The following is a 25,208-nucleotide window of genomic DNA, read 5'->3' as shown; positions in this document are numbered from 1 at the left end:
TGTGTTGAAATGTCTTGAAGCAAGGTCATGACTGTCTGGGGATGTGGCAATAACTTCCAGATAAGTTCCTGTAATGCGAAAGTGGTGTTGGTGAATGTGTGTATAATTCCCACAGACAGATGAATCTCCATCTCAAAATTTTCCATGGATTTTTAAGTATCAGGCGTTTCATTTTCTGAATGTTAATGGGAATGACTGTGGGGTCAGTGCCACCTCAGCCGGGATCATCATTCACAGACATACGGCCTACTTTGAAACGCATGACTGCATCTCATTATTTTTACTGTAATTGAAGTCTTCGGTGTCTGTCAATATGATTTATGCTTTCAATCAACAGAAATTCATCACAAGTCCCAGTTTGACTTGAACATCTCTCATAAATATCAATTACTATATTTGGTTATATGTTGGTATGTGTAATGCAGCTCAATGGAATGTGAAATTGTTTTCTGGTCTAAGGAAAAGCTTACTCGTCTTGACATCTGAATATTACAATATGATCATTGCTTCATATTAAAAATAAGAACTAGTACATTTAATTATAAACCTGTGATTTACCTTGCAGCCAGTACTGCTGACAACACTGTCTGATTATAGTTTGTAGTATACTGACAAATAAGAAGCATTCTTTCAAGAAACCTAGTTAAAATATTGTTTAGAACAAGATTTGGCTTACTAATACTTGAATAATACATCTCTGTATTGTATATATTATATACAGTATATATATAAAAATCATACAAAAAAACTTTTGGTGGATGAATTTACCTCAAACATGTATTTAAGGCTTCAGGCAAAATCATTGTATAATCTTGTAATATCTCTTTATTTTCTGTGGCTACCATTGTCATGGTCATATTCCTTATCTGAGACAGAATCTCGCTCAATGCTCATATTGTGAGGGGTGTGGTGGTTGTTCCCGCCTAGTCGGCGCCTAATCGAGAAAACTTTCCAGAGAGACAATTTGGCGGTGTTGCGAAACACGCTAGATGAGAAGTAGAAGATGATGGGGTCAAGGCAGGCGTTGAAGGTGCTTAAGAGCAGCATGTAGTACCTCCACAGTGGGCTTTGTTCAGTGACAAAGCCCACCAGATGAGAGGTGTTGTAAGGCAAAAAGCAAATTAAGTAGACGACCAAGGTACCCAGCGCCATTCCAATAGCCCTGTGCCTCTTCTTCTTTGTAATGCGGGGCTTATGGTAAAGGATCCAGATGCAGTTAAGATAACAGAACATGCATATAGCTAAGGGCACCAAAAACAGAATTACAAAAAACTCCAGGCGCACAGGAAGTACAATGCTTTTCTGGTTAGGGCTAAAGTTTTCGTAGCAGGTGTTTTTCCATGTGCTGTTGTTGTCATCTCTCATATAGACGACAAAAAACACAATTGTGCAGTGTGCGCCACTGAACAGCCAGATAAAAATACTGCCAGTGATGGCATAAAGAATCTTGCGAAATTTCCTGTAGGTCACTGGGAAAGCCACTGCCAAGTAGCGGTCAATGCTAATAGCCATCAGCAACAGAGAGCTGACATAGATGGTGCTGAAAAAGACAAATGACATGATAGCACACACGTCCTGGGAAAGGTACCACTTCATGTCCGATGCCGCCTCATACATCTTCAGTGGTAGGAAAAACAAGAAGAGGAGATCAGAGAGAGTTAGGTTCAGCAGGAGGATGTCTGTGGATGTGGGCTTTTTGGTAAGCTTCATGATGAAAGCATACATTGCCAGGATATTAGCTGGTAGGCCGATTAAGAAGGTTATAATGTAGGCAGTGAGAAGCACCCGGGGGTCTATCGTCTGGGAGTCTATCATTTTGGCGACTGCAGGACACTGGTGGAACACAAATAAGAAACATCATGCAGCACATGGATTGCAGGTTTTGTTTACATTATATGGTACATGCAAACATATACAGTACATCAGTCATGTAACTGACTAATTGCTTTTTTCTGCATAAAGTCACTGGTGGCCTTTTTGATGCAAGCACAGGCCAAACTGTTTAAACATACTGTAAAAGGGGGAAATATGTTTTGCCAAATCAGTGATTGGGGTAGAATAATGCTCAATTGGCCCTGAGTTCTGCCAATCAGCATGAAATAGTTAACACAAACGTTTTGGCTCATTCCAAGTGATTTGGACTGACTACACAATCCAGGTGACACACCTCAACACACTTTAGTCCTCAGGCCTGGTAATCCTTTAATTAGACCAGGATTAGAGTTGTCCTACAAATGATGTGTCCTTCATTAGTTGGATTTAATGTATTTGCATGGGTCTCAAATTATTTTTAAATGACCTATTTTTAAAGGTATGCATTGGCCGTTGGACCTCACTACAGCACCACTGATGGCATTTATTTATAGAATCTTAAACATATTTCATATGATTTCTGAAAGAATGTTGCACTTCAGTCCACCATGATTCCAATAACCTGGCACAATATCAATGCCAAACTTCCTACAGGCCTCTCCTTAATAAGCTAAATTTTCTGCTAAACTGACATCAGTGCCTTTTTCCTACTTATCACAGTTTGACAAAAAAGACGTGAGAACTATTTGTCAGAAAAATGGTAAGCCTGACAAAAAAGTTGTATGAGTTGGTGGCCAGACGATCACCACCTTGGGGACAAACTTTAGATTTCCAGAGTTTTGCCCAAGCTAATGTCATTCAAATGTCTAAATCAGTCAATTGGCCATGGAGTATTTAATGCAGCCTGTGGAACATTTACTTCTGTGCCTAATGTGCACCCAATGGTACTACTGAGAATGTCCTTATGCAGATTATGCGGAAACATTGCATCATCAAATGATCTTTCCGGTATTTGTGACACCTGTACAACCTCCCACATTTTTGTGCTGCAGTTTTGAACATTCTGTTCTTTCTAAACTGTTGTCTGGAAGAGTTGAAAGCGTAGAGTTTAAAATAGGAACTTTGAGTGTTGGCACTATGACTGGTAAAGGGAGAGAGCTAGCTAAAATGTTGGAGTAGAGTAAAGTGGATGTACCGTGTACAAAAGACGGATAATAACGGAGACCTAATACAAGGGGAAGAGTATGCCAAGAGCGTAGTGGAAGTGAGGAGAATGTCTGATAGAGTGATGAGTGTGGAAGTTGGAGTTGAAGGGCTAATGATAAATTTTTTTTTTTTAAGGTTTTAACATTTGATATTTATCCCATTAGGTAATAACTATCAGCCTGTAAATGGAACTGTTTGTATAAAACTATTTTAAACAAATTATATTAGAAAGTATTTATGTTGTCAGGTAGGTATTTCCTTTCATGCCAGGATGGTCAAAACTATCATTTTTCCATCCTATAAAATTCTACAGAAGAATTGGGCTTTGGAGATTTGTCTTCATTAAGCCCACGACAGCATTAGTGAGGTCAAGCACTTATATTGGGTGAGATCGGGACATAGGTGGCCATTTCTGTTAATGACAAAAAATGTTCAGTGAGGTTCTTTTGTTGTGATCTTGGCAAACCATGTACAGTCATGGCCACAAGTTTTGTAAATGACACAAATATTAGTTTTCACAAAGTTTGCTGCTAAACTGCTTTTAGATCTTTGTTTCAGTTGTTTCTGTGATGTACTGAAATATAATTACAAGCACTTTATACGTTTCAAAGGCTTTTATCGACAATTACATGACATTTATGCAAAGAGTCAGTATTTGCAGTGTTGGCCCTTTTTCAGGACCTCTGCAATTCGACTGGGCATGCTCTCAATCAACTTCTGGGCCAAATCCTGACTGATAGCAGCCCATTCTTTCATACTCACTTATTGAAGTTTGTCAGAACTTGTGGGTTTTTGTTTGTCCACCCACTTCTTGAGGATTGACCACAAGTTCTCAATGGGATTGAGATCTGGGGAGTTTCCAGGCCATGGACCCAAAATTTCAACGTTTTGGTCCCCGAGCCACTTAGTTATCACTTTTGCCTTATGGCACAATGCTCCATCGTGCTGAAAAATGCATTGTTCTTCATCAAACTGTTATTGGATTGTTGGAAGAAGTTGATGTTGGAGAGAGTTTTGGTACCATTCTTTATTTATGGCTGTAAACCTTTTCTTCTCCGGACAAGCCTTTTTACAGATGCCCCAAACAATCAGAAAGAGGCTTCATCGGAGAAAATGACTGTGCCCCAGTGCTCTGCACTCTATTCATCATACTTTCTGCAGAAGATCAATCTGTCCCTGATGTTGTTTTTGGAAAGAAGTGGCTTCTTTGCTGCCCTTCTTGACACCAGGCCATCTTCCAAAAGTCTTCGCCTCGCTGTGCATGCAGATGCCCTCACACCTGCCTGCTGCCATTCCTGAGCAAGCTCTGCAGTGGTGGCACTCCGATCCCGCAGCTGAATCCTCTTTAGGAGACGATCCTGGCCCTTGCTGGACTTTCTTGGACACCCTGAAGCCTTCTTAACAAGAATTAAACCTCTTACTTGAAGTTCTTGATGATCTTATAAATTGTTTATTTACGTGCAATCTTAGAAGTCACAATATCCCTGCCTGTGAAGCCATTTTTATGCAACGCAATGATGGCTGCACGCGTTTTTTTGCAGGTCACCATGGTTAACAATGGAAAAACAATGATTTTAAGCATCACCCTCCTTTTAACATGTCAAGTCTGCCATTCTAACCCAATCAGCCTGACATAATGATCTCCAGCCTTGTGCTCATCAACATTCTCACCTTTAACAAGATGATTACTGAAATGATCTCAGCGGGTCCTTTAATGACAGCAATGAAATGCAGTGGAAAGGTTTTTTTGGGGGATTAAGTTAATTTTCATGGCAAAGAGGGACCATGCAATTCATCTGATCACTCTTGATAACATTCTGGAGTATAATCAAATTGCTGATATAAAAACTTAAGCAGTAACTTTTCCAATTTCCAATATTTATTTAAATCTCAAAACTTTTGGCCACGACTGTACATTGTGGCTTTGTTACGATGAAAGAGGTTTGGGATGCATAATCTAAAGAAGGGACATTCTATACAATTGTGTGCTTCCATGTTTGTGGAAAGAACCACAGATCGGTGTGATGCTCAAGTGTAAACCAGCTTTCGGCTATATAGTGTAGTGTATGTACTGTTCTTAGATGTGAATTTTATACACACAATGTAGAAGTTATAAAGTGTAGAAGTAAAAAAATCAGGATGTCTGAGACTTTTAATTTACACAATACCATAATAGAAATGATCACTTGCTTAAAAGAAAATGTTTTTGTTTAAATAAAGCGACATGGCATTTGCCATAAAACCTGTGCCATGTTGTGTGTGGATCAGTTAGTTTGTATAAGCTGAACATGTTAAAGAGTTGCCAACTTTATATGGGTTTGTGGATTTAAGGGACATTCAAAAATAGATCCAAGTCAAACCCCTTGGAAAATCCTAGAGGAACCCAAATATTCAACTGTTTACATGACCTCCCTACTGCAAGTGCTACCAAATTAACCTCAGAATATATTTGGATTTATGGTAATACAGCAAGCTAAAATCTAATATCTTCCTTACTTTGAAATTTCTGGAAAAGCGCTTTTTTTCCAGTCGAGTACCTACGTACTCGACTGGGTTGCTATGCTAATTACCTTTTTCAGGTGAAAAAATACGTAAATACTAATAACACAGTTTATGTTTTGTAAGAACCATCAATGTATCAATTTTTTTTTTTTTTGCATTGCATTGCAGGTATCTTTAACATGTGTGCTTACAGGATGCCCGAGTGCAAGTGAGTTGCTGGATCAAAAGATAAAGGATAAGAAGAAAAAATTAAAAGAATCCATACTGAAATGGAATATATTGTAAAATGTCTTAGTACATTGCTACAGTAAATGTAAATTATATTGCTAAATGTTAGTACACTGCTAAATGCTGATGATAATATATTATCGCATCCTAAAGTATAATATATTAATGGTATAGGAAAGACAAGAAAAATCAATTAGGAAACCTCTTTCCAGGAAAATCCAATTATTTTTCAACATCAGTCACAAGAGTAAATGAGAAATAAATGGCTGTGCCTGTTTCTGAATGGCTAAAATGGTTCTGCATTTCCTTTCAGCAAAAACATCAGTCATGTCAACATCATGAGACATGAACACATAGTAAAAAAATTAAAGCAGAATAAATTATTCGACATTTAAATATTTTATAAAAATGTTAAATATCAAAACATTTATCTAAATATTAATATATAAAGTCCTGGTTCAAGTCAAACTGGGACTTTTGATTAAGCAAAATAGAATTGAAAAATCACTTTATTTTTCAAAAAATAATCCCCTTCTACAATAATGCACTTATCCCAGTGGTTCATTAGTGCCTGAATACCATCAAGGTAGAAAGTTTTCTCGGAATGCCAGAGCTATGACTGCTTTATATTTATAAATTTATTTATTTATATATATATATATATATATATATATATATATATATATATATGTGTATATATATATATATATATATATATATATATATATATACTTGTGGGTATGTGTGTATGTATATATATATATATATATATATATATATATATGTGTGTGTGTGTGTGTGTGTAATGCAGCTCATTGCAAAGTGAAATTGTTTTCTTGACTTATAAAAAAAAAAGCTTTCTTCAAGAATAAAACAGCTCTGTATTATACATGAATATGTATGTATTAAAAAAATCATGTAAAAAGAAAAAAAACAACAGTTTTGATATATTCAGCTGATGAATTTACTTAAGGAGGAAAATAACAATACAATCTTGTAACATCTCTTTATTTTCTGTTGCTACTATTATCATTACTCAGTGCTCAAATTGTGAAGGGTAGGAGGGATATTAAAGACTAGTTTGCGCTTAATTGAGAAAAATTTCCAGAAAGACAATTTGGCAGTGTTGCGAAACACACTAGATGAGAAGTAGAAGATAATGGGGTCAAGGCAGGCGTTAAAGGTGCTTAAGAGCAGCGTGTAGTACCTCCACTCTGGGCTTTCTGTGGTGATAAAGCCAACCAGATGAGAGGTGTTAAAAGGCAAAAAGCAAACCAAGTAGACAATCAAGGTACCCAGCGCCATTCCAATGGCCCTCTGCTTTTTCTCCTTTGTAATGCGGGGCTTATGGCTAAGGATCCAAATGCAGTTAAGATAACAGAACACGCATATAGCTAAGGGCACCAAAAAGACAACTACAAAAATCTCCAGGCGCACTGGAAGTAAAACACTGTACTGGTTCTTGCTAAAGTTCTCGTAGCAAATGTTGGTAACTGTAGTGTCGTTGTCATCTCTCATATAGATGACAAAAAGCACAATTGTGCAGTGTGCACCACCGAATAGCCAGATAAAAATACTGCCAGTGATGGCATAAAGAATCTTGCGAAACTTCCTGTAGGTCACTGGGAAAGCCACTGCCAAGTAGCGGTCAATGCTAATAGCCATCAGCAACAGAGAGCTGATGTAGATGGTGCTGAAAAAGACAAATGACATGATAGCACACAAGTCCTTGGAAAGGTACCACTTCAAGTTAAATGCTGCCTCATACATCTTAAGTGGTAGGAAAACCAAGAAGAGGAGATCAGAGAGAGTCAGATTCAGGAGGAGGACATCTGTGGGTGTGGGCTTTTTGATAAGCTTTATGATAAAAGCATACATGGCCAGGATATTAGCTGGTAGGCCAATTGAGAAGGTTATAATGTAGGCAGCGAGAAGAACGTGTGGGTTTATATACTGGGTGGGTGTCATCTGCGAGGGTGTCATCTTGCGGTCTTTTATTTGGTGACTGCAGGACACTGGTGGAACAAAAATAAGAAACATCATGCAGCACATGGATTGTAGTTTTCGTCTACATATATATGTTACATGCACACATATACAGTGGAACCTTGGATTACGAGCATAATTCGTTCTGGAATCAGCTAGTGTTCCAAACTACTCGTAAACCAAATATAATTTTCCCATAAGAAATAATGGACACTCAAATTATTTATTCCACAGCCCCAAAAATTAAATACCTAAAAACAATTAACTCAAAATATTAAGTAAAAAAAAAAAAAAAAAACTTTACCTTTAAATATAAGTAAAAATAAATCCCGACAGGTAAGTGTATCTGTTTGTGTGTGCAGGCTCTGTGTGTGTGTGTGTGTGTGTGTGTGTAAATCTAAAGTAAGCTCCCCTCTTCCCCTTCTGATCGTACACAGTTACCCTTCCTCCACGCTTTTCACACAACGGAAACACTGTTTAATCTGAAAAAATAAACAAAACATCTCTCTAATGAAACTCGATTGAGCGACAGACTAGCGGAATCACAGGGGTCTATCTTCTGGGGGTCTATCATTTTTGGTGACTGCAGGACACTGGTTGAATAAAAAATAAGAAACATCATGCAGCAAATAGATTTCAGTTTTCATGTACATTATATGGTACATGCACACATATAGTACATCAGTAATGTATCTGACTAATTGTTTTTTTCTGCTTTAAGTCACTGGTGGCCGTTATGACACAAGTGTTTCACCTGAAAATACATTATATATAATGAATTAAATTCCTGAAATGAGTAAAACATATATTGCATAAGAATGCACAGGCCGAACTTGTTAGAACATAAGAGAGGGAAAATATGTTCTGCAAAATCAGTGATTGGGGTAGAATAATACATAGCTGGCTCTCAATATTTGAAAGTGCTGCCAATCAGTGTTACATACTGTAGTTACTTTTTCAGGCCCATTTCAAGTGATTTGGAATACAGTACTTATATAGCACAGAAAACATCCAACAGACAACCTCTTAGTGCACAGGCCTTGTAATGCTTTGGTTAGATCCTGTCCTACAAATTATGTGTAGCTGGATCCAATGTGTTAGGACAAATTACTTTCATTTTTAAAAGTATGCATTTATCTGTAGAATTTTAAGCATTTTGCATATAATTTTGGAAGAACCTGGCACTTCAGTCCATCATGATTCCAATAAGCCTGGCATAGTATCAATGCTGGACTTCCTTAAGGCACCACTTTATTGGGCTAGGGTATAATGCTGAACTGACATCGGTGCCTTTTTCCCCCCAGACGAACTATTTTTCTAAAGAACTATTTGTCAGACAAAAAGTTGGATGAGTTGCTGGCCAGATGACCATCAGCTGACCTTGTGGAAAAACTAAGATAATATCACCCAAATTTGTACAGTAAATCATTCATTTAGTCAATCAGCCTACAGAGTATCACTTCCTGTGCCTAATGCACATCCTATGGTACTACTGAGAATCGATAGTGCTAGTCAAATCAACTATTTTCCTACAGAGAAATGACACAGGCCTATAGAGCTTGTGCCGATATGCCACATCGTCACATGATTTTTACCTTGCCTGTCATACTCACAGCTGTACATTGCACAACTGCAAAAAAATTTTGTGAACATTTCGTTTTTTCCTAATCTTTAAATTGCTTAGACAGCTGTTTTTAAACAAAATTATATGTCAAAGATTTTCATTTTAATTAAATTCCTGCATACAGTAATATGCCAGAGATATTTTCTTGTCCTCTGTTTAATGGGCTACTATATATATCTGACAACAAGACATTTAATTCTAACTGCAGAGAATAACCCTTCTTGTCTTTATGATTTACTCTGCTTACCTTATCTGGGAAAATATCTTGGGCTCTCTTTCTGTTAACTGTGTTTTAAAGCAGACTTGCTATTTGTTCTTATATCTTTAACTGTTATTGGTTTCTATTTTTTATTTTTTTTTTATTTTTTTTTTACATCTATATCTGGCGCATAAGCCGGCAGACAGATAAGATGATAGTGTCTCATTTATCTGCATAAACACTCGCTGCTGGACTTCCTCTCAGACACTCTCTTATACTATACACATCAGCCCACCTGCTACACTGTAATATAAATGTGTCTATATGTCATACACCTATACACCTTCCCTGCTTTTATAGAATAACAGATGGTTATAGCATCCTACCTTGGAGGGTCAACCCAAAGAGCAGGTACAAATTCATGAGAGCACAATGTCGACTCCTTGCTGCTTATTTAAGTCTTTAAAAAGGTGATAAAAGCTCATACATTCACAACAGACACGGGGATAGTGTTTTTTAAGAGACTGTTTGTTATCTTTTTTGTTCATTAAGGTTTTACCTTAGTGAAAAAAAAAAACTTAAAGTTTTTTTTTTTTTTTTTTTTTACCTTACCTTACCTAAAAAGGAAAGACCTTAAGGTTACCTGAAGGTTTCAATATCTACTATCTATGTTTTTGGGTAATAACGGTCAACCTGTGGATGAAACTGTTTGTATAAAACAAGTTTTAAACAGATTACATTAGTCCCATTGAAACGTATTCATCTTGTCCGGTAGGTATTTCCTTTCGTGTCAGTCTACTGAATTCTGCAGTTCACTACACAGCCAAGATATGGCGTGTCTGGTAAATTTTGAGCCCCGATAACTGTGTCTCATTTGCGCACATTCAGCAATACGGCAGCAATGACAAAGGAATATCACTAATTGTATCACTTGCACAAGGGGTATTTGCTTAGAGCAGCTAACCTCTGGGGCTGCAAGTTTTAATTCCAACCAAACAGGGGCAACAATTGATTCCACATGTTTCTTCAGTTCTATACTCTAATCAACTATCCCTTATTTTTAGCTGGAATAGAAACCTACAGATTATACAGATGAAAGCCCTTAACTTAGAGGCATGCTGTTCCGAGAAAGCTACGGCACTGATAGCTGGGTATCATAATGCACCAGTTCAAGAATTTGGCTGTGATCTTTTGAGTTTCCAGGTTTCTTATACTCCACTACCTTGCATTATCCAAGTGATTCTTTCCATGCTTGGTGGTTAAAAGAAATGAAAATAAATGCTACAAACCTCAAGGTAACCACCGTGTCATTTAGAGCAAGATGGTTTCATGGCTTTAGGTCAGTCATACTTACTGTAAACACTGCATCGTATGCTGCTTTTTGATTTTGCTGGAAAGGTGAAAGTTATTTAGATGATTTTCCCCCTAAGGGGTTTTCACAGAACCATTAATACTTACATACTATATATAACTAACATTTACAGTTAATCAGAGTTTCTCCAGAAACCATAAAGGAAAGAGCTACATACATAAGAATTACTTTTTATGATAACATTTATCTATTAATTATTACTTTACTTTGCACTCTTTAGACTCTTTGGACATAATGCACTGTATAAAAATATATTATAATATAATTTTCTTATTTAGTTAATCCACATAGTAGTAAAAAAGGGGTTTATTTACCACCCTAGGATCAGAAAACAGAAACTGTTTTTAAAAGCATCAGTTGCCCTTAGTCAACTGTGTCACACGCTGCTGCCTTTAACTGTAACATGAGCAGCTCAAACATTATATCATTAACTTCCTTGATCCCTCTTTGGTTTGATATGAATAACCACAATACAAATATAGAGCTATATTGCAGACAGGCAAACATCCACAAACAATGGTTACCATAACCATATTCATTTCCTGTATTAATAATTGTGTATAATTTCATTTTGTGTTCCCTGTATGACCATGTCATAACAGTAATTTTAAAATAGATTTAATAAAATACTACATAAATAAGCTTAGCTTTGCTTACTAAGGCTTTAAGGATTAAAAGTGGAAGTATAGATAAATAAATATTAATGATTTATCTAGACTTTTCTGTGCATCACCAAATATAATAGAATTGACTGATTTTGAATATCATCCTTAAAAAGTGTTTAAATATCATACCGGTTAAAATATTTAGCCTATGTATTTTATAAATATATAAATATATAAATATATTATAAAAATTTAAAACGAAAAAACATCTAAAAAAAATTTGGTCCCATGGAGACGATTAGTTAGTAGAAGTTTCCAACATCGGAATACATCAGGTCCATCTAGATATGATTTACATCCTGGTTTGTTTTTTTTGTGGATTAAACACATTCAGTCAAACATGGGTTAGTTGTGATTTTCACCACTGAAACAAAATGTTATGCAAGCTGGCTATGTCTTATTGGGGTTCATAAACCCATAGATCTAAAATATGCAAAAAGATATTAGAAGAAGTAAGATTAGAAGTGAGGAAGACAAATGTAATAGAGTAAGAAATAAGAAAGAAAAAATGTGTCAGCATAAGTTATAGATAAAACATTAAAAAACTTAAATTACAGGTCAACACGGAGCAGTTTCTCTTGCTCCTACATATAGTATGTCTAAATACACTAAGCATTGTGACTTACCCAATGACAACAATGTGCTGCGGCGTTATGACAACCAAAGAAGTCTTCTTCCTTCTTATTAAGATTAAAAGCAGTCCATATGTTGTAAACTTTTTCAGTTTCAGCATACAGGCACTTGGGTTACAGCCTTGCAAAGAATAAAACTTCAAAAGGAAGTCAGGGCAAATTTGATTATGTTGATGTCATTTAGGAAACAAAACACCTCCCCAACTGTTAATAACCATAAATCGTGTGTAGCTGAGAGCAGTAGCTGAGTGCTCAGACTGGTGGCTTACTCATTACTAATTTTTTTTTTTCTTTGGGTGTATCTTTCAGCCTACTGTCAGCATTGCCTTATCTGTACATGCCTCATGTAACTATACAGTATAGTTACACAACACACACACACACACACATACACCAAAAAAAAAAAAATCCAGCATATGAGCAAAAAGCATACTGATAAGATACCAGAGTATTTATTCTCCTGCGAGTTGCTTTAATGTGAAGTGCTGATAATACAGCTTTTGACTATAGTGTAAAGACAACCAAGATATCAGTTTAGATACTGTCGTTAAAAACGTTTACTGGGGGAAATGATGGTTGGATTATTTGTAGAATGTATAGCCCTTTTTTTTATAATGAGAGAGTGTGTATATATATATATATATATATATATATATATATATTTTTTTATATATATATATATATATATATATATATATATATATATATATATATATATATATATATAGAGAGAGAGAGAGAGAGAGAATAGATATAGATATGTATATATAAAGTTTATATATAAAACAGTCTAAAAGAGATTTTAAACCCCATTTCTGTCAAGCTGCACCTATTGCGTCAAAAGCTTTCCCTCGCAAAAGCATTTATTTATTTATTTTTTATCTCTTTATCAGTGTCTACAGAACACTGGCCCCAGGACTCTCAAGGTACAGACACATCCCTGACTATAATATTTAGGTCATCTGATTGTGGAGGCTGTGAATTGTGTTTTCATCTTTTTCTTCTTCGATATAAGCTGTTGTAGAAAACATGGAAAATATGACAAGGGAGTGGTACAGTATTTGCACCACAGAGTTCAACTTGCACTGCAAAATAACTTTATACTTGTTCCCTGGATAACCCTTAAAAAGCAAACATTGACTTTATTGACTCTAATAAAGGATTGATGCAGTAAAAAAAAAATGTTTCAAAGGTTGAAAAAATGCTCTGGCTTCCTCGCAACAAAAATAGATCAGTAAAATGGAATAAACTCATCAGAGAATAAGGTCTGAATAGGAGGGTGGCATAAATTCCAACTTTGAGAGGTACGCGATCCCATAAGTGCCAGGTTGACGCATCTTCTTCCCACGATGTGAAGGCCATACTTGTGGTTATAGCTTCATGTCACAGATAACCAAATTTGGCTCTATTTGGTCCCACAGGGACTTGTTAGTTAAGAAAGTAAAGATACATATTCATTTTTTTTTTATTCTGTCTACCACCTGTGAAGGTCTTGCAAGGCCCCCTGATTTTATATTAAGAAGTTTTTTTTCAGAAAATCAGACTCTCTATCCACTTTGCACTTCATCAACATTTTTAGTCTGGTCTTCTTCTCTAACTCGATTCTGTGTAGTGTAGACATTTTCGATTCCATTGCCAGTGTAAGGAGTCTTAGTCCTGGGTCTCAGGAGACCCTTCAGAGTTCCCTGAAAGGCAGCTGAGGAGAAATAAAATGTGATTGGGTCGAAGACTGTATTGACGGTGGTGAGAAGCAAAGCATCAGATCTCCAGCTCACATTATCCTTGCTGATGTAGCCCAAGATGTGCGTGATGTTGTAGGGAAGGAAGCAGACAACAAAGACCAGCAGTGTGCCCATAGCCATGCCAACAGCCCTGCGTCGCTTGCCCTTGTTAAGGCTGGCTGTGCGCCTGAGAATGAAGATGAATCTTGTGTAGCAGAATGTGCAAACAAAAAGCGGTAGAAAGTAAAGAATAAGGCATAGCTCCAGACGCATGGGCAAAATTACATCCAGCTGGATTTGAGTAAAGTTGTTGTAGCAGTCATGGACCTGGCTATCCCCCCCAGTCAGGTGATCCACAATGTATACAAAGCAAAGATGAGTTGATGTTGTGATCCAGATAAAACCACTACAGATGACTCCATAAATAGGCTTCTGGTGGATCTTATACTTGACCGGGAATGCCACACAAAGGTAACGATCAACACTGACAGCCATCAGAAGCAGCGAGCTAGTATAGATGGTGGAGAAGAATATAAATGTGGTAAGGGGACACAGATAACTAGGGAGAAGCCAAATCATTTGAGATGCTGCCTCATACATCTTGAAAGGCAAGAAGAGCAAGAAAAGAAGATCAGATATCGTCAGATTGAGCAGGAGGAAGTCAGTGGGTGTGGGTTTGTTGCGGAGCTTCTTGATGAAGGTGTACAAGGCGAGCATGTTGGCCGGCAGGCCAATTAAGAAGGTAAGGATGTAGACTGACAGGATCACCACGTCTGACACCATAGCTCTGACAAAAGTCTGACAAAGGAGAATAATTTTTGTCAATAAACAGGTATTAAGTATCCAGCCTTGAATTAGTCAAGCCTAGATCTGTGCAAACATCTAGGGTACAGTTGGTGTTTTAGTACAAATTTTGTTATAGATTTTAAAATTTTTTCATAAACTTTATTTTGAGTCAAAATGTTTTTTTTTATTTTGAGCCAGTTCAAAATATTAGAAAATTAAAAGCAGCACAAAATTAAAAGTAAAAAAATAAATAAATGTATGCCAAAAAGGAAAGCAGCATATTCTATAAGAGAACACTTTTTAGACATAAAACAAAATGTAAGCTGACAGATTTTGAATGCAAAAAAGAAGCTTGTGCAACAGCCAACGTCCTTAGAAGAACTGTAGGTGGTTCTTTTGGATTCCCAGAAAATCATAGTACTTTCTAGCTAATTTTTCTGTAAAACTGCACAAATTGCACCTGACTCTAAAAAGTTCAAATACTGACTCTGTTAGCAGAGGGAGAGTTAAAACTACAGTGCATAAATAAGTATTCAAAAGTTTTTAATATAACTATATGTGTTCCACAGTGGTCTTGAATTTGATGACATTCGATGATAAACCATGACAGTAAAACCATTAACATTACCTAGTTTTTAGGATTACTGTGTGCTACCTGGGCAGCTCTGGCCCCTTGGAGCATGGCTTTGCAGGGCCTCTGTGATTGTGCTGTGGTGGCACCAGAACATTAGCAGTGGATCCTTTGTGTGCTGTGGTTTTTAGGGTGGGGCCTCTGTGGCTCTAACTTGTTTGTCCAATAAATCCTGTGAGTGCTTAATTGGATTGGCATCTAAGGAATTTAGAGACTGTGTTGTTGACTCTTGAGCTCTTTGCTTGGTGGGCCCTACTGTATGTGCAGCAGGGGATTGAGCTGGGGGTTTCTATCATGGCCAGCACCAGCTTTTTCTCTAATTTGTGTTGCACTGTTTTTTTTGTGGGATAAGACCACAATATATATATATATATATATATATATATATATATATATATATATATATATATATATATTTAACTTTACAAAAGTAACTTTGGAGGTGATGCCCAACAAAAAGTCAGTATTTGGGTAAAATGGATATCAGTAAAAGAGGCAATTAAAAGGACAACAGGTTACATAAAAAGAGCAGAAGCAATCAGACAGAAGAAGCTATTCACTGGACAAGTTAGCATGGACACTCTGCAAAGCTGGACTTTTTGGAACAATGGTGAGCTTTATGAGTTCCTCTTTGACTTTTACCAGACATGCATGTTGGAGATTCATGTTAGCTTGGCACAAAGTGTTATGTTTGACTGAACCATTATGCTGCACATCAACTTCGTTACATCATAAGGAAACATGGTTGTGTTGCCACTACGTTCCTTCTGTGACTCATTCATTTCTTATCTGCTCACTGACATCTGGTATGTTGTGTCATAAAAAAGGATTCAATAGTGCTTTGTGGAATGTTTGAAGTTTTATTTATTTTTTTAACCAAACAATGACTGATACAGTCCCATATTTATAAATAGGATTATTTTATAAATCTTCTATACCTTCTCATTACCTTCTATAAGCTCTCATTAGTTAGATATGTCTGTCTAACAAATTCTTGAGCTGTACTCAGGGCAGTTCCATTCCACTAGTATAAGCTTATTTATGGAGGTTTCCCAGCACTGTGGTCATTAATTATGCAACCACAAGACATAAAATTTGGAACTCTTGAAATTAAATCACTAGAAGCAGTCTTTCAAATTTCAGTAATCAAAAATAAGGGGTATTCAAGTCAAACTGGGACTTATGAAAGCTTTTATTTCCCCATATAATCCCCTGCTGCATTATTGCACTCATCCCAATGTTTCACTAGTTTTTCTCAGTATGCCTGAGCCATGATTGACTGCCTGCTTTACATCTGAAACACTGGCCTCCCAGGAACTCTATTAACGAATATGTGGATATGGATTTGTCATGAGTTATAGGGGGATATGCCTATATCTCCCAACTGAGTTTGTTTAATGTTCCAGTTTGACTTAAATGCCCTTTGAGTTTCTCCCACAAGCAGAAAAATAAACCCAAGCCCCCCCAGACAGGTAAGAGGGGTATTCCAGCAGGACTGAGAGAGAGAGAGAGAGAGAGAGAGAGAGAGAGAGAGAGAGATTTCTCATAGGTTCATTTTAGAAAATAATGATGTTTTGTATTTGTTGAGAAACTACTTACTGGCACATGAAAATGTCTGTTTCTTCATATTACGATATCAGTTGATTAATTTGTGTTGACATTGCCCGATATTTATAACCAGGGAAATAAGCTGAGACGGAAGAATAATAATCAGCCAACTGATATTAATCTGCATGTTTGTTTATTCTAATCTTGTTTGTAGATAGGGCAAGAGGCAGAGAAACTGAACAAAAAAATATGGACAGTTTTTAACACACTAAATTTAGTTTCTAGGATAAAACTGAATCTATGGAAGAGTTTTGTAAAAAGTTAAGCATGATATTTAGCCATTATTAAAACAATTAAACCATTAATTGTTCATTAATACATTAAAACAATGTTTAATACATGTAGGTATGAATGTGGAACCCTGATGAACAACAAAAGTAACAAAGTAACAAAATGTATGTAATATTATTAGTTATTTGACTTCTATGTTGCAACAATAAAGCCTTAAAACTTAAAAAATAATAGATAAATAATAATATATATACTTACATTAAAGCCAGGAATATGAAATGAGTCTTTTCTTTTTTGTCACCACCTTTGCTCATAAATCACTCCAAGTTCCCTAAATAAATGCATCGTAACCCATTAAGAATTTAAATATTTTAATAGCGAACTCTCCTGCTTCATTCTTTCACATCCTGATTTGAAACTTTGCTCCTTGGAACTGAACTGCTTCTCGGTAACTCCTCCAAGGATATGATGCAGTATTTCCTTCTGTCTAAGTAATCAAGACAAATAAATGAGGCTTGTAAACGTTGGGTGACTTTTACGACCAGGCAGGGCCATCTGTTTTTATTCCAGTATGCATAGAGCAGCAGCAATTTATAATCCTCTTTGAGCGAATGATGCCTGTTTATATAAGAAGCTACATATTAGATTAAACAAGGAAAGGGGTTAATCTAAACCGTTCCACCTGGGTGAGTTCACACTATCATGAAAGCTCTTTACTCACATTTGAGGATAAAAAAACAACTAATTTGTCAGCTGATATCCACAGATCTTATAATCATGATTTTAATTTCATTTAAATAATTCAGATATGACAGTTCAATACACTTATGTTGTTTTATGACAAGAAAGCCTTTATTTAATTTAAGCAATACTGAAAAAAAAATCAGTTTTGATATTACATATGGTACAAAAATAGATGCTCAAAAAATAAAAATACAAATATATTAAGTTAAAAAATGATGCATTTTTATTATGTATTAGTATAAAGCCTGTTCTTGCTTGTAAGAAACTTTATATTTGCAGTTTAGGCAATGTAAAGGTAAGCACAATTAATTCTTATTTTCTGTGGCAGTAAAGAAAATATTCTTAATTAAACATCAACATGTTGATTCCTCTTGAATTGAGATGGTCATAAGTCATAATTGGCATAGATACTGGAATCTACGACCTAAAAAAAAGATAAAAAGTTTTGATCAAATAATAACAGTTACAATGTTTTAGAATTGTACTATTTATCTAAAAGCAATATCATTTTATTCTTAAATGTCCTTTTTGCCTAAGCGAAAGACCTGTATAGTGTTTTTTTTTAAGGTAATTTTACAGTAAGCCGACATCAATGTGTATTCATATCACATTGTATTGCATTTTCTCGGGTTAGGGTTAATGTTTGTTACTTTTTGTCTCTTGTATGGTTCTTAGCCATTTTTGTAAATTTATGTTTATGTAGCACCTTGGTCCTAGAGAAATGTTTCGTTTCACTGTGTTCTGAACAGTATATGGTTAAAATGACAATAAAAGCCTACTCGACTTGATGTGCAGTAACTCATAAAACAATTGTCATGTATTGTTGTTCATTAAATTAAGATTAACTGAAGGTGTGATATCAGGAAAACAGTAACAGAAAAAAAACTATTTTCAATATAATTTCAATAAAAATTTGTAAAGAAAATAATAAATTTAATCCATTTTAAAATAAAAAGGCTGAAGCAAATAGCAAAATGCAGAAAAATAGAAGTGCTGTGAGTACTTTCTGGTTGCACTGTACCTCAAGAATAAACATATATTTCCTCCCCTACACAGAAATCAGTCACAGTCACTACTCCTGCACTCCCAGCAATCAATATCTCAGTGGATCAGGTGAAGCATGGCCTCAGGAAGATCAGCCCTACGAAAGCTGTAGATCCGGATAAGATCAATCCGAGAGTCCTGAAATCTTGTGCTCCCCAACTATGTGGTGTCCTCCAGTACCTCTTTAGCCTGAGCCTGTCTCTGCAAAAATTCCCTGCACTGTGGAAAACATCATGCATTGTGCCAAAACACCACGTCCTTGTGCCCAGAACGATTTCAGGCCTGTTGCTTTGACATCGCACATTATGAAGGTGTTCGAGAGACTGATCCTGGATACACTTCGTCCCCTGGTGAAGTCCTCTCTGGACCCTCTTCAGTTTGCCTATCAGCCGTTCATGGGAGTCGATGACGCCATAATACACCTGCTACATCGTACCTACTCTCACCTTGACAAGCCTAGGACCACAGTAAGGATGATGTTCTTTGACTTCTCCAGTGCTTTCAACACCATCCAACCGGCAGTACTGGGGGAGAAACTAATGAACATAAACATTGACACCCGCTTGGTTTCCTGGATCATGGACTATCTGACCTGCCGTCCCCAGTATGTCCGACTACAGAACTGTGTGTCCGAGACTTTGATCTGCAGCACTGGAGCTCCCCAGGGGACTGTACTGTCTCCGTTTCTTTTCACCCTATATACATCTGACTTTAGATATAACTCAGAGTCATGCCAGCTGCAGAAGTTCTCTGACGACTCTGTGGTTGTTGGGTGTGTAAAGGAGGGTGACACCTCTGAGTACCAGTCTGTGGTGGATGACTTCGTTTCCTGGTGTGAGCGTTACCACCTACAACTAAACATCAGGAAAACAAAGGAGATGGTTGTAGACTTTAGGAGAGGCAAGACCCCTGTGACTCCTATATCCGTAAAGGGAGAGATAGTGGAAATGGTCTCTGAATACAAATATCTCGGAGTCCATCTGGACAACAAACTTGACTGGTCACTCAACACAACGGCACTCTACAAGAAAGGACAGAGTCGATTGTATTTTCTTCGAAGGCTCAGGTCTTTTAACGTCTGTAACACCATTCTGCGGATGTTCTATGAAACCGTTGTGGCGAGTGTCATTTTTTATGCTGTGGTCTGTTGGGGTGGTAACATTAAGGTGTCTGATAAGAACAAACTGGACAAGTCAATTAAAAAGGCCGGATCTGTGCTAGGCATGGAGCTTGACTCTGTGGATGTAGTAGCAAAGAGGAGGATTCTATCCAAAGTACAATCCATTTTGAACAATCCTTCCCACCCGCTATACAGTGTCTTTGCTGAACAGAGGAGCAGTTTCAGCCAGAGACTGATTACTATCAAGTGTTCCATAGAGCGCCACAGAAGATCCTTTCTCCCAACGGCCATAAAAATTAACAACTCTTCCCTGTAACTCATGTATGTGGATTTTTCACTAACTGGTACACAACAGGACATTACCACTTACCATATTAATAATATAATTACTGCAATACTACCTCCCAATAAAATATGTAATACAAGATTACATACAATAATAGAATATTACATAAACAATACTAAATTACTGTGCAATACTTACAAGTGGCCCTGAGTCATATTCTTATGGTACTTACTGTTTTGACAACTTTTTTTTTTTTTTTTTTAATTATTATTATTATTATTTATTACCTTTATTCTTTATTACCTTTCTTAGTTAACAACTGTGAGCACCTGTAACCGAGCATAAGCAATTTCCCTCTGGGATTAATAAAGTTATTTGAATCTTGAATCTTGAATATATTTGTAGAAAATACCTTGATTTGCAACATAAAAATTACAACAACCTGGACTATCGTGTACTACCTCTGAAATGATAGGACTTAAAAAAATTGTAAAATAATTAACAAATATAAAAAATATATATAAATAAGGCCACAGAGTGATGCAACAGCAAGCAATAAGGAGGGAATAAAAATTTTAATAGACAAAAAATAATTTAACTTAGATTCAGAGATTCAGATGTGGATATCTCAGCTGTTCCTGTACTATGGTTGAACAGAAATCATCACCACAACCTAAACTTTATTTGACATGCTATAAGTGTGTTAGCACTTTGTAACAGTCAGAGGTAAAGCAGTTCCTTTGGTCTGTTTATAGCTGCTATAAACCAAATGACTACAGTTTAAACCAAATGATCTCGTTTCATTTCAAGGTTACGTTACGAAGTCAAAGTGACTCAAATCCTATTTTTACCCTAATGCGATACAGTTTTAATTTTTAGGGCTGCCTAAACACACAACTCTGATTTTTTAAGATCAGATTTGAGTCACTTTTATACATGGCTTTAGATCAGATGTATATGGTCATGTCATTTGAATGAGAATGTTCAGATTAGAACGCATGTGACTTTATGCCTCTGCGTAGCCTATGTGTAGGCTGCTGACATCATCAATCATCACTGGCAGTGCAGGAATTTAATTAGAATAATAAGGGAGAGAGGAGAAAGATTTAAAAAAAAAATTATTATTATAAAAAGAAATTATTTTGTATAAATTTGAGGCAGGAAGTCTGTTCAGGCAACACTGGAGGCAACCTACAGCGATAGAGTGGCGTTTGAGAGAATTTCACTGAGCATTGACGTATCAAAGTGTGTACTGTATACGTGCAGTTTCAGAGGACAGACATGTCTACATAGAGGCAGATAAGAGTTTATGAATGTGAACTGTTATGACATGCAAATCTGATCTGACCAAGAATTAGGAATTGAACAATGAGGCTTTTATTGCGAACATAGCCTTAGTTGTTGCTGGGTTTTATGTTTTCTAATTTCAGTGTTATCTTGCTAAACAGATGCCACCTGTTTGTATTTACCTCAGGCTATGTTACAACCTGCTGAGAGGATGAATCTACTTTGTTAGAGTACATCTAGAAGAATTAAAAAAAAAAAATCTGTGTTGACATTTTTAACATCAATTACCTGTTCTTTATAAGCAGGTGGATCCTGCTCTGTGTTTGTATACAGGTTTTCTTCTGAGTTTATATGGTAGTTATGGCACCTTCTCTCATGCTTTGTAGGCTCGGCAATGGTGAGGTCTCCACTTGGCTCCGCATGTCGCCTAAAGTCATACATAATAAAGACATACTGTGGACTCTATATTCTTTAATAATGCACATGTTAATTTTATATAACAGCAAATAAAAATTCTTAGACATTTCATTATTTCTGTCTTCTGATCTCTGTTGTTTAGATACATAAGTACATATTAGTACAAATAGGATTTTTTTGAGGAAAAAAAATAGCAAAGAAAGAAGGCATTAACACATTTAAATTCTGATTTGGTTAGACTTGTGAATTCAAGATCACCTACGAGACAGTTTTTGTGAATTGAACATAATAATATAATTTAAAATGGAATAAAAAAATGCAGCTAATCTAAACTGATGATGATATTTTCTTTTTTAGGATACAATTTCTTTTCTCATCTGGGCTTTGGGGCCGGCAACAGCAGAGTGATTTTGTATGGGTATTAGGTTAAGAGCCTTGCTCAAGGGCAGTGGCCCTGGTGTTAGTGGGGCACAAAAAAGGCATACACTCAGTAAAAAAAAAATCACTTCATTATTTTCAATCACTTCACTATTGCCAGTCTTAAAGCTCAGAAGAGAAAAGAGGAGAGTTGGGTGTCAGGCTAACAAAAAACACCATTGTTACAGAAACATAATGATCTGCTCAACATCAACCGAAGGAAGGGGGGGGGGGGGGTATTTATCAGGAAATCTGTTTTCCTAGGCTGGGTGAGATGGCTTATTTGTGAAACGGGTGGAATCTTAGTTAAAGATGCTATATTCAGGTTGTAAGGTTGCGAGAATAAAATAAAAAACACATTTTTTTTTTTTACCAGTAGTGTATTGCCAAAAAAAATAAAAAAAAACTTCCTAATTTTTAGGTCCATATTGAACAATTTTTTTATGCATACTGCATACTCAAATTAATTTCTATTAATTAAAACTATTTCTTCACTACAAAAAAAATAACTTTACCTCTTCTTACAAATCACGATCACTGCCACAACTATTGTGATGATACACACACCGGCTGCTCCAGCTGCCCCAGCTACCACCAGAATAGAAGCAATCCCTTGAAGCACAGGAATAATATATATATACATATATATATATATATATATATATATATATATATATATATATATATATATATACAAAGACATAATTTATTATGTATGCTGTTAGTCTACTCCAAACTGAACAGTACCTTCAAACTGGAAAAGTATCTTGGTAATTTGTTGGCCCACATTATTTTTTGCTGTGCAGGTGACATTATGCCCCTGAGGTCCAGTCAACTCTGATAATGTCAAGCTTCCATTGTCCCAGGTTGTGGTGTTGAATTTTGGAGAAAGTGCACTGCTGCCATCTACAGTCCAAGAGATGTTAGCCCTTGGATTGGCCTCAGCTTGGCATTTACACATTAATCTTCCGTTCTTAGTGGAGCAAAATGAGCCCGGCAAGATGGTTGGAGGATCTGAAAAAAGTAAAAATACATCATTTGAAAAGAATGTGCTAAACTGGATTAAGGGGACAAAGGGATATGTAGGCATTAGTTTTACAGCTGATAGTTGACTTTTGAACTTTTTTTTTTGAGGATTGAGGATGTTTCCAGTCCATACTCTGCCGTCTACTCTCAGGCTTGTAGTCATGAATCCATGCCTTGTCATAAGTAACGATTCTTTTTAAGAAACTTTTCCCTATCGGGAGTATGGGGCCAAATTGCAGATATCTAAACGTTTCTGTTTATGCTCTTTTTTATGTTGTTTCGGCACTATAGGTAAAACCGCAGATCACAAAAAAACTTTTCTTTTGTGCAAATCATAAATGAGGCTTCCTTTTTCCTCACACTGATGTTACGAATGAACTGATGTAACATGTTCACAGGTTTTATATTGAGGGGAAAACTCATTACTAGTCACTAAACACTAAGAAACAACTGCCCAGATTTACTTTTGCACAAAATAGCCAGCTGTACTGTATATGTTTAAGCACGAGAAGCAGAAACAAAAGTAAGCAAAATTAATGTTTTTGTGAAATAGTAGCTGGTGCAGTTTTTTTCTATGATCTTTCTTGTTGAATATTTATAATTAATACTATTCAATAATGCATCAAATACTAACAGATAGATACTATCCACGTATTATTCAAAATGCTGAATTCCTAGAAATTTCCACTATTTAACTATAACCATCTACGAACAAACACTGCCATGGCACTGCAAGCACTGCCAACATCAAATGCACCCTCACTGTCAAAGACCACCACAAGTCAAGGATGGAGCAAAGGGGTGGCTGCATTTTGAACTAGGGTAGGGTGGTGAAATGCTTTATTACCAATAAAAATATACCCAGCAAAAAAAGAAACGTCCCTTTTTCAGGAATGTGTATTTCAACAATAATGTTGTAAAAATCAAAATAACTTTACAGATCTTCATTGTAAAGGGTTTAAACAATGTTTTCCATGCATGTTCAATTAACCATAATCAATTAATTAACATGCACCTGTGGAATGGTTGTTAAGACCTTAACAGCTTACAGAAAGTAGGCATTTAAGGTCACAGTTCTACACTCTAAAAACTAACTTAGAGGACCTTTTACCACTACTTGATTTAATACATGGATGCAAGTTAAACATTCTAATTAATTGATTTAGATGAACTTTCAAAGTTGCAAACTTTATTTTTATTAGTTGTGATCAAATAATAATGCTGGTAATTATATTAAGTTAATTTCGCATGTAATTGAAACTCAAATTTAATTGTTAATGGGTTGAAAACAAAATTTAAGTTGTCTTAACTTTAAAAAGTTGGCATGATAAGTTAATTTTTTTAAAGTTATATCCTACCCACAGGACATGCCTGGACGTGTTCCAGTGGTAAGATTGTGTGTTATCAGACTTATAGGCTAACCAAACTCAATATAAACAAAATTTCATGGTGAGTAACACTTTAATTTACATCTAATAGTTCCACTAAAGTAATGAATTTGCACTTGTTTCATTGAGATATCTGTAGGCAAATTGTAGGAGCAAAGAAGTAAAAGCAGAGTGTTTCTTTTATTTTAGTTTGCCTTTTAGTTACTTTTGCAATATAATTCAAAGTTAATATTTGTCTGGGTTTTGTGGTATTTCTTTATAACATTAAAGGGTATG

General features: G+C 36.0%; 4 protein-coding genes across 5 annotated transcripts in view; all 4 read right to left on the bottom strand.

The window, feature by feature from the left end:
- Positions 1 to 788: 788 nt before the first annotated feature.
- LOC128514433 (free fatty acid receptor 2-like) lies at positions 789 to 17,494 on the bottom strand. 2 transcript variants are annotated; one of them, XM_053488285.1, is made up of 2 exons: positions 17,462 to 17,494; positions 789 to 1,833 (listed from the first exon to the last, which is right to left on the bottom strand). In XM_053488285.1, exon 2 carries the CDS (start codon positions 1,813 to 1,815, stop codon positions 826 to 828), a length of 990 nt encoding a protein of 329 aa, XP_053344260.1. In that variant the 5' UTR covers positions 1,816 to 1,833; positions 17,462 to 17,494; the 3' UTR covers positions 789 to 825. The 2 variants fall into 2 exon arrangements, with proteins under 2 accessions (XP_053344260.1, XP_053344261.1); XM_053488286.1 differs by lacking the exon at positions 17,462 to 17,494 and adding an exon at positions 12,221 to 12,414.
- LOC128513832 (free fatty acid receptor 2-like) lies at positions 6,781 to 7,739 on the bottom strand. Its single transcript, XM_053487383.1, has one exon. It carries the CDS (start codon positions 7,729 to 7,731, stop codon positions 6,781 to 6,783), a length of 951 nt encoding a protein of 316 aa, XP_053343358.1. The 5' UTR covers positions 7,732 to 7,739.
- LOC128514434 (free fatty acid receptor 2-like) lies at positions 13,740 to 17,650 on the bottom strand. Its single transcript, XM_053488287.1, has 2 exons — positions 17,462 to 17,650; positions 13,740 to 14,745 (listed from the first exon to the last, which is right to left on the bottom strand). The coding sequence occupies exon 2, from the start codon at positions 14,728 to 14,730 to the stop codon at positions 13,774 to 13,776; it is 957 nt and encodes a 318-aa protein (XP_053344262.1). The 5' UTR covers positions 14,731 to 14,745; positions 17,462 to 17,650; the 3' UTR covers positions 13,740 to 13,773.
- Positions 17,651 to 17,967: 317 nt separating this feature from the next.
- Positions 17,968 to 25,208, bottom strand: part of LOC128514119 (B-cell receptor CD22-like) — a 131,913-nt gene continuing 124,672 nt past the window's right edge. Inside the window, exons 11-14 of the mRNA XM_053487817.1 lie at positions 23,266 to 23,532; positions 23,034 to 23,130; positions 21,973 to 22,111; positions 17,968 to 18,371 (exon numbers count right to left, since the gene is read on the bottom strand). Of these exons, the coding sequence (XP_053343792.1) occupies positions 18,333 to 18,371; positions 21,973 to 22,111; positions 23,034 to 23,130; positions 23,266 to 23,532 (542 nt within the window). The 3' untranslated portion in view covers positions 17,968 to 18,332. The remainder of the gene's footprint in view (positions 18,372 to 21,972; positions 22,112 to 23,033; positions 23,131 to 23,265; positions 23,533 to 25,208) is intronic.

The sequence above is a fragment of the Clarias gariepinus genome, chromosome 26 (genome assembly GCF_024256425.1).
Source record: "Clarias gariepinus isolate MV-2021 ecotype Netherlands chromosome 26, CGAR_prim_01v2, whole genome shotgun sequence".
Lineage (NCBI taxonomy): Eukaryota > Metazoa > Chordata > Actinopteri > Siluriformes > Clariidae > Clarias > Clarias gariepinus.
The sequence above is the reverse complement of the archived record's forward strand: the minus strand, read 5'-3'. Positions and strand labels throughout refer to the sequence as shown.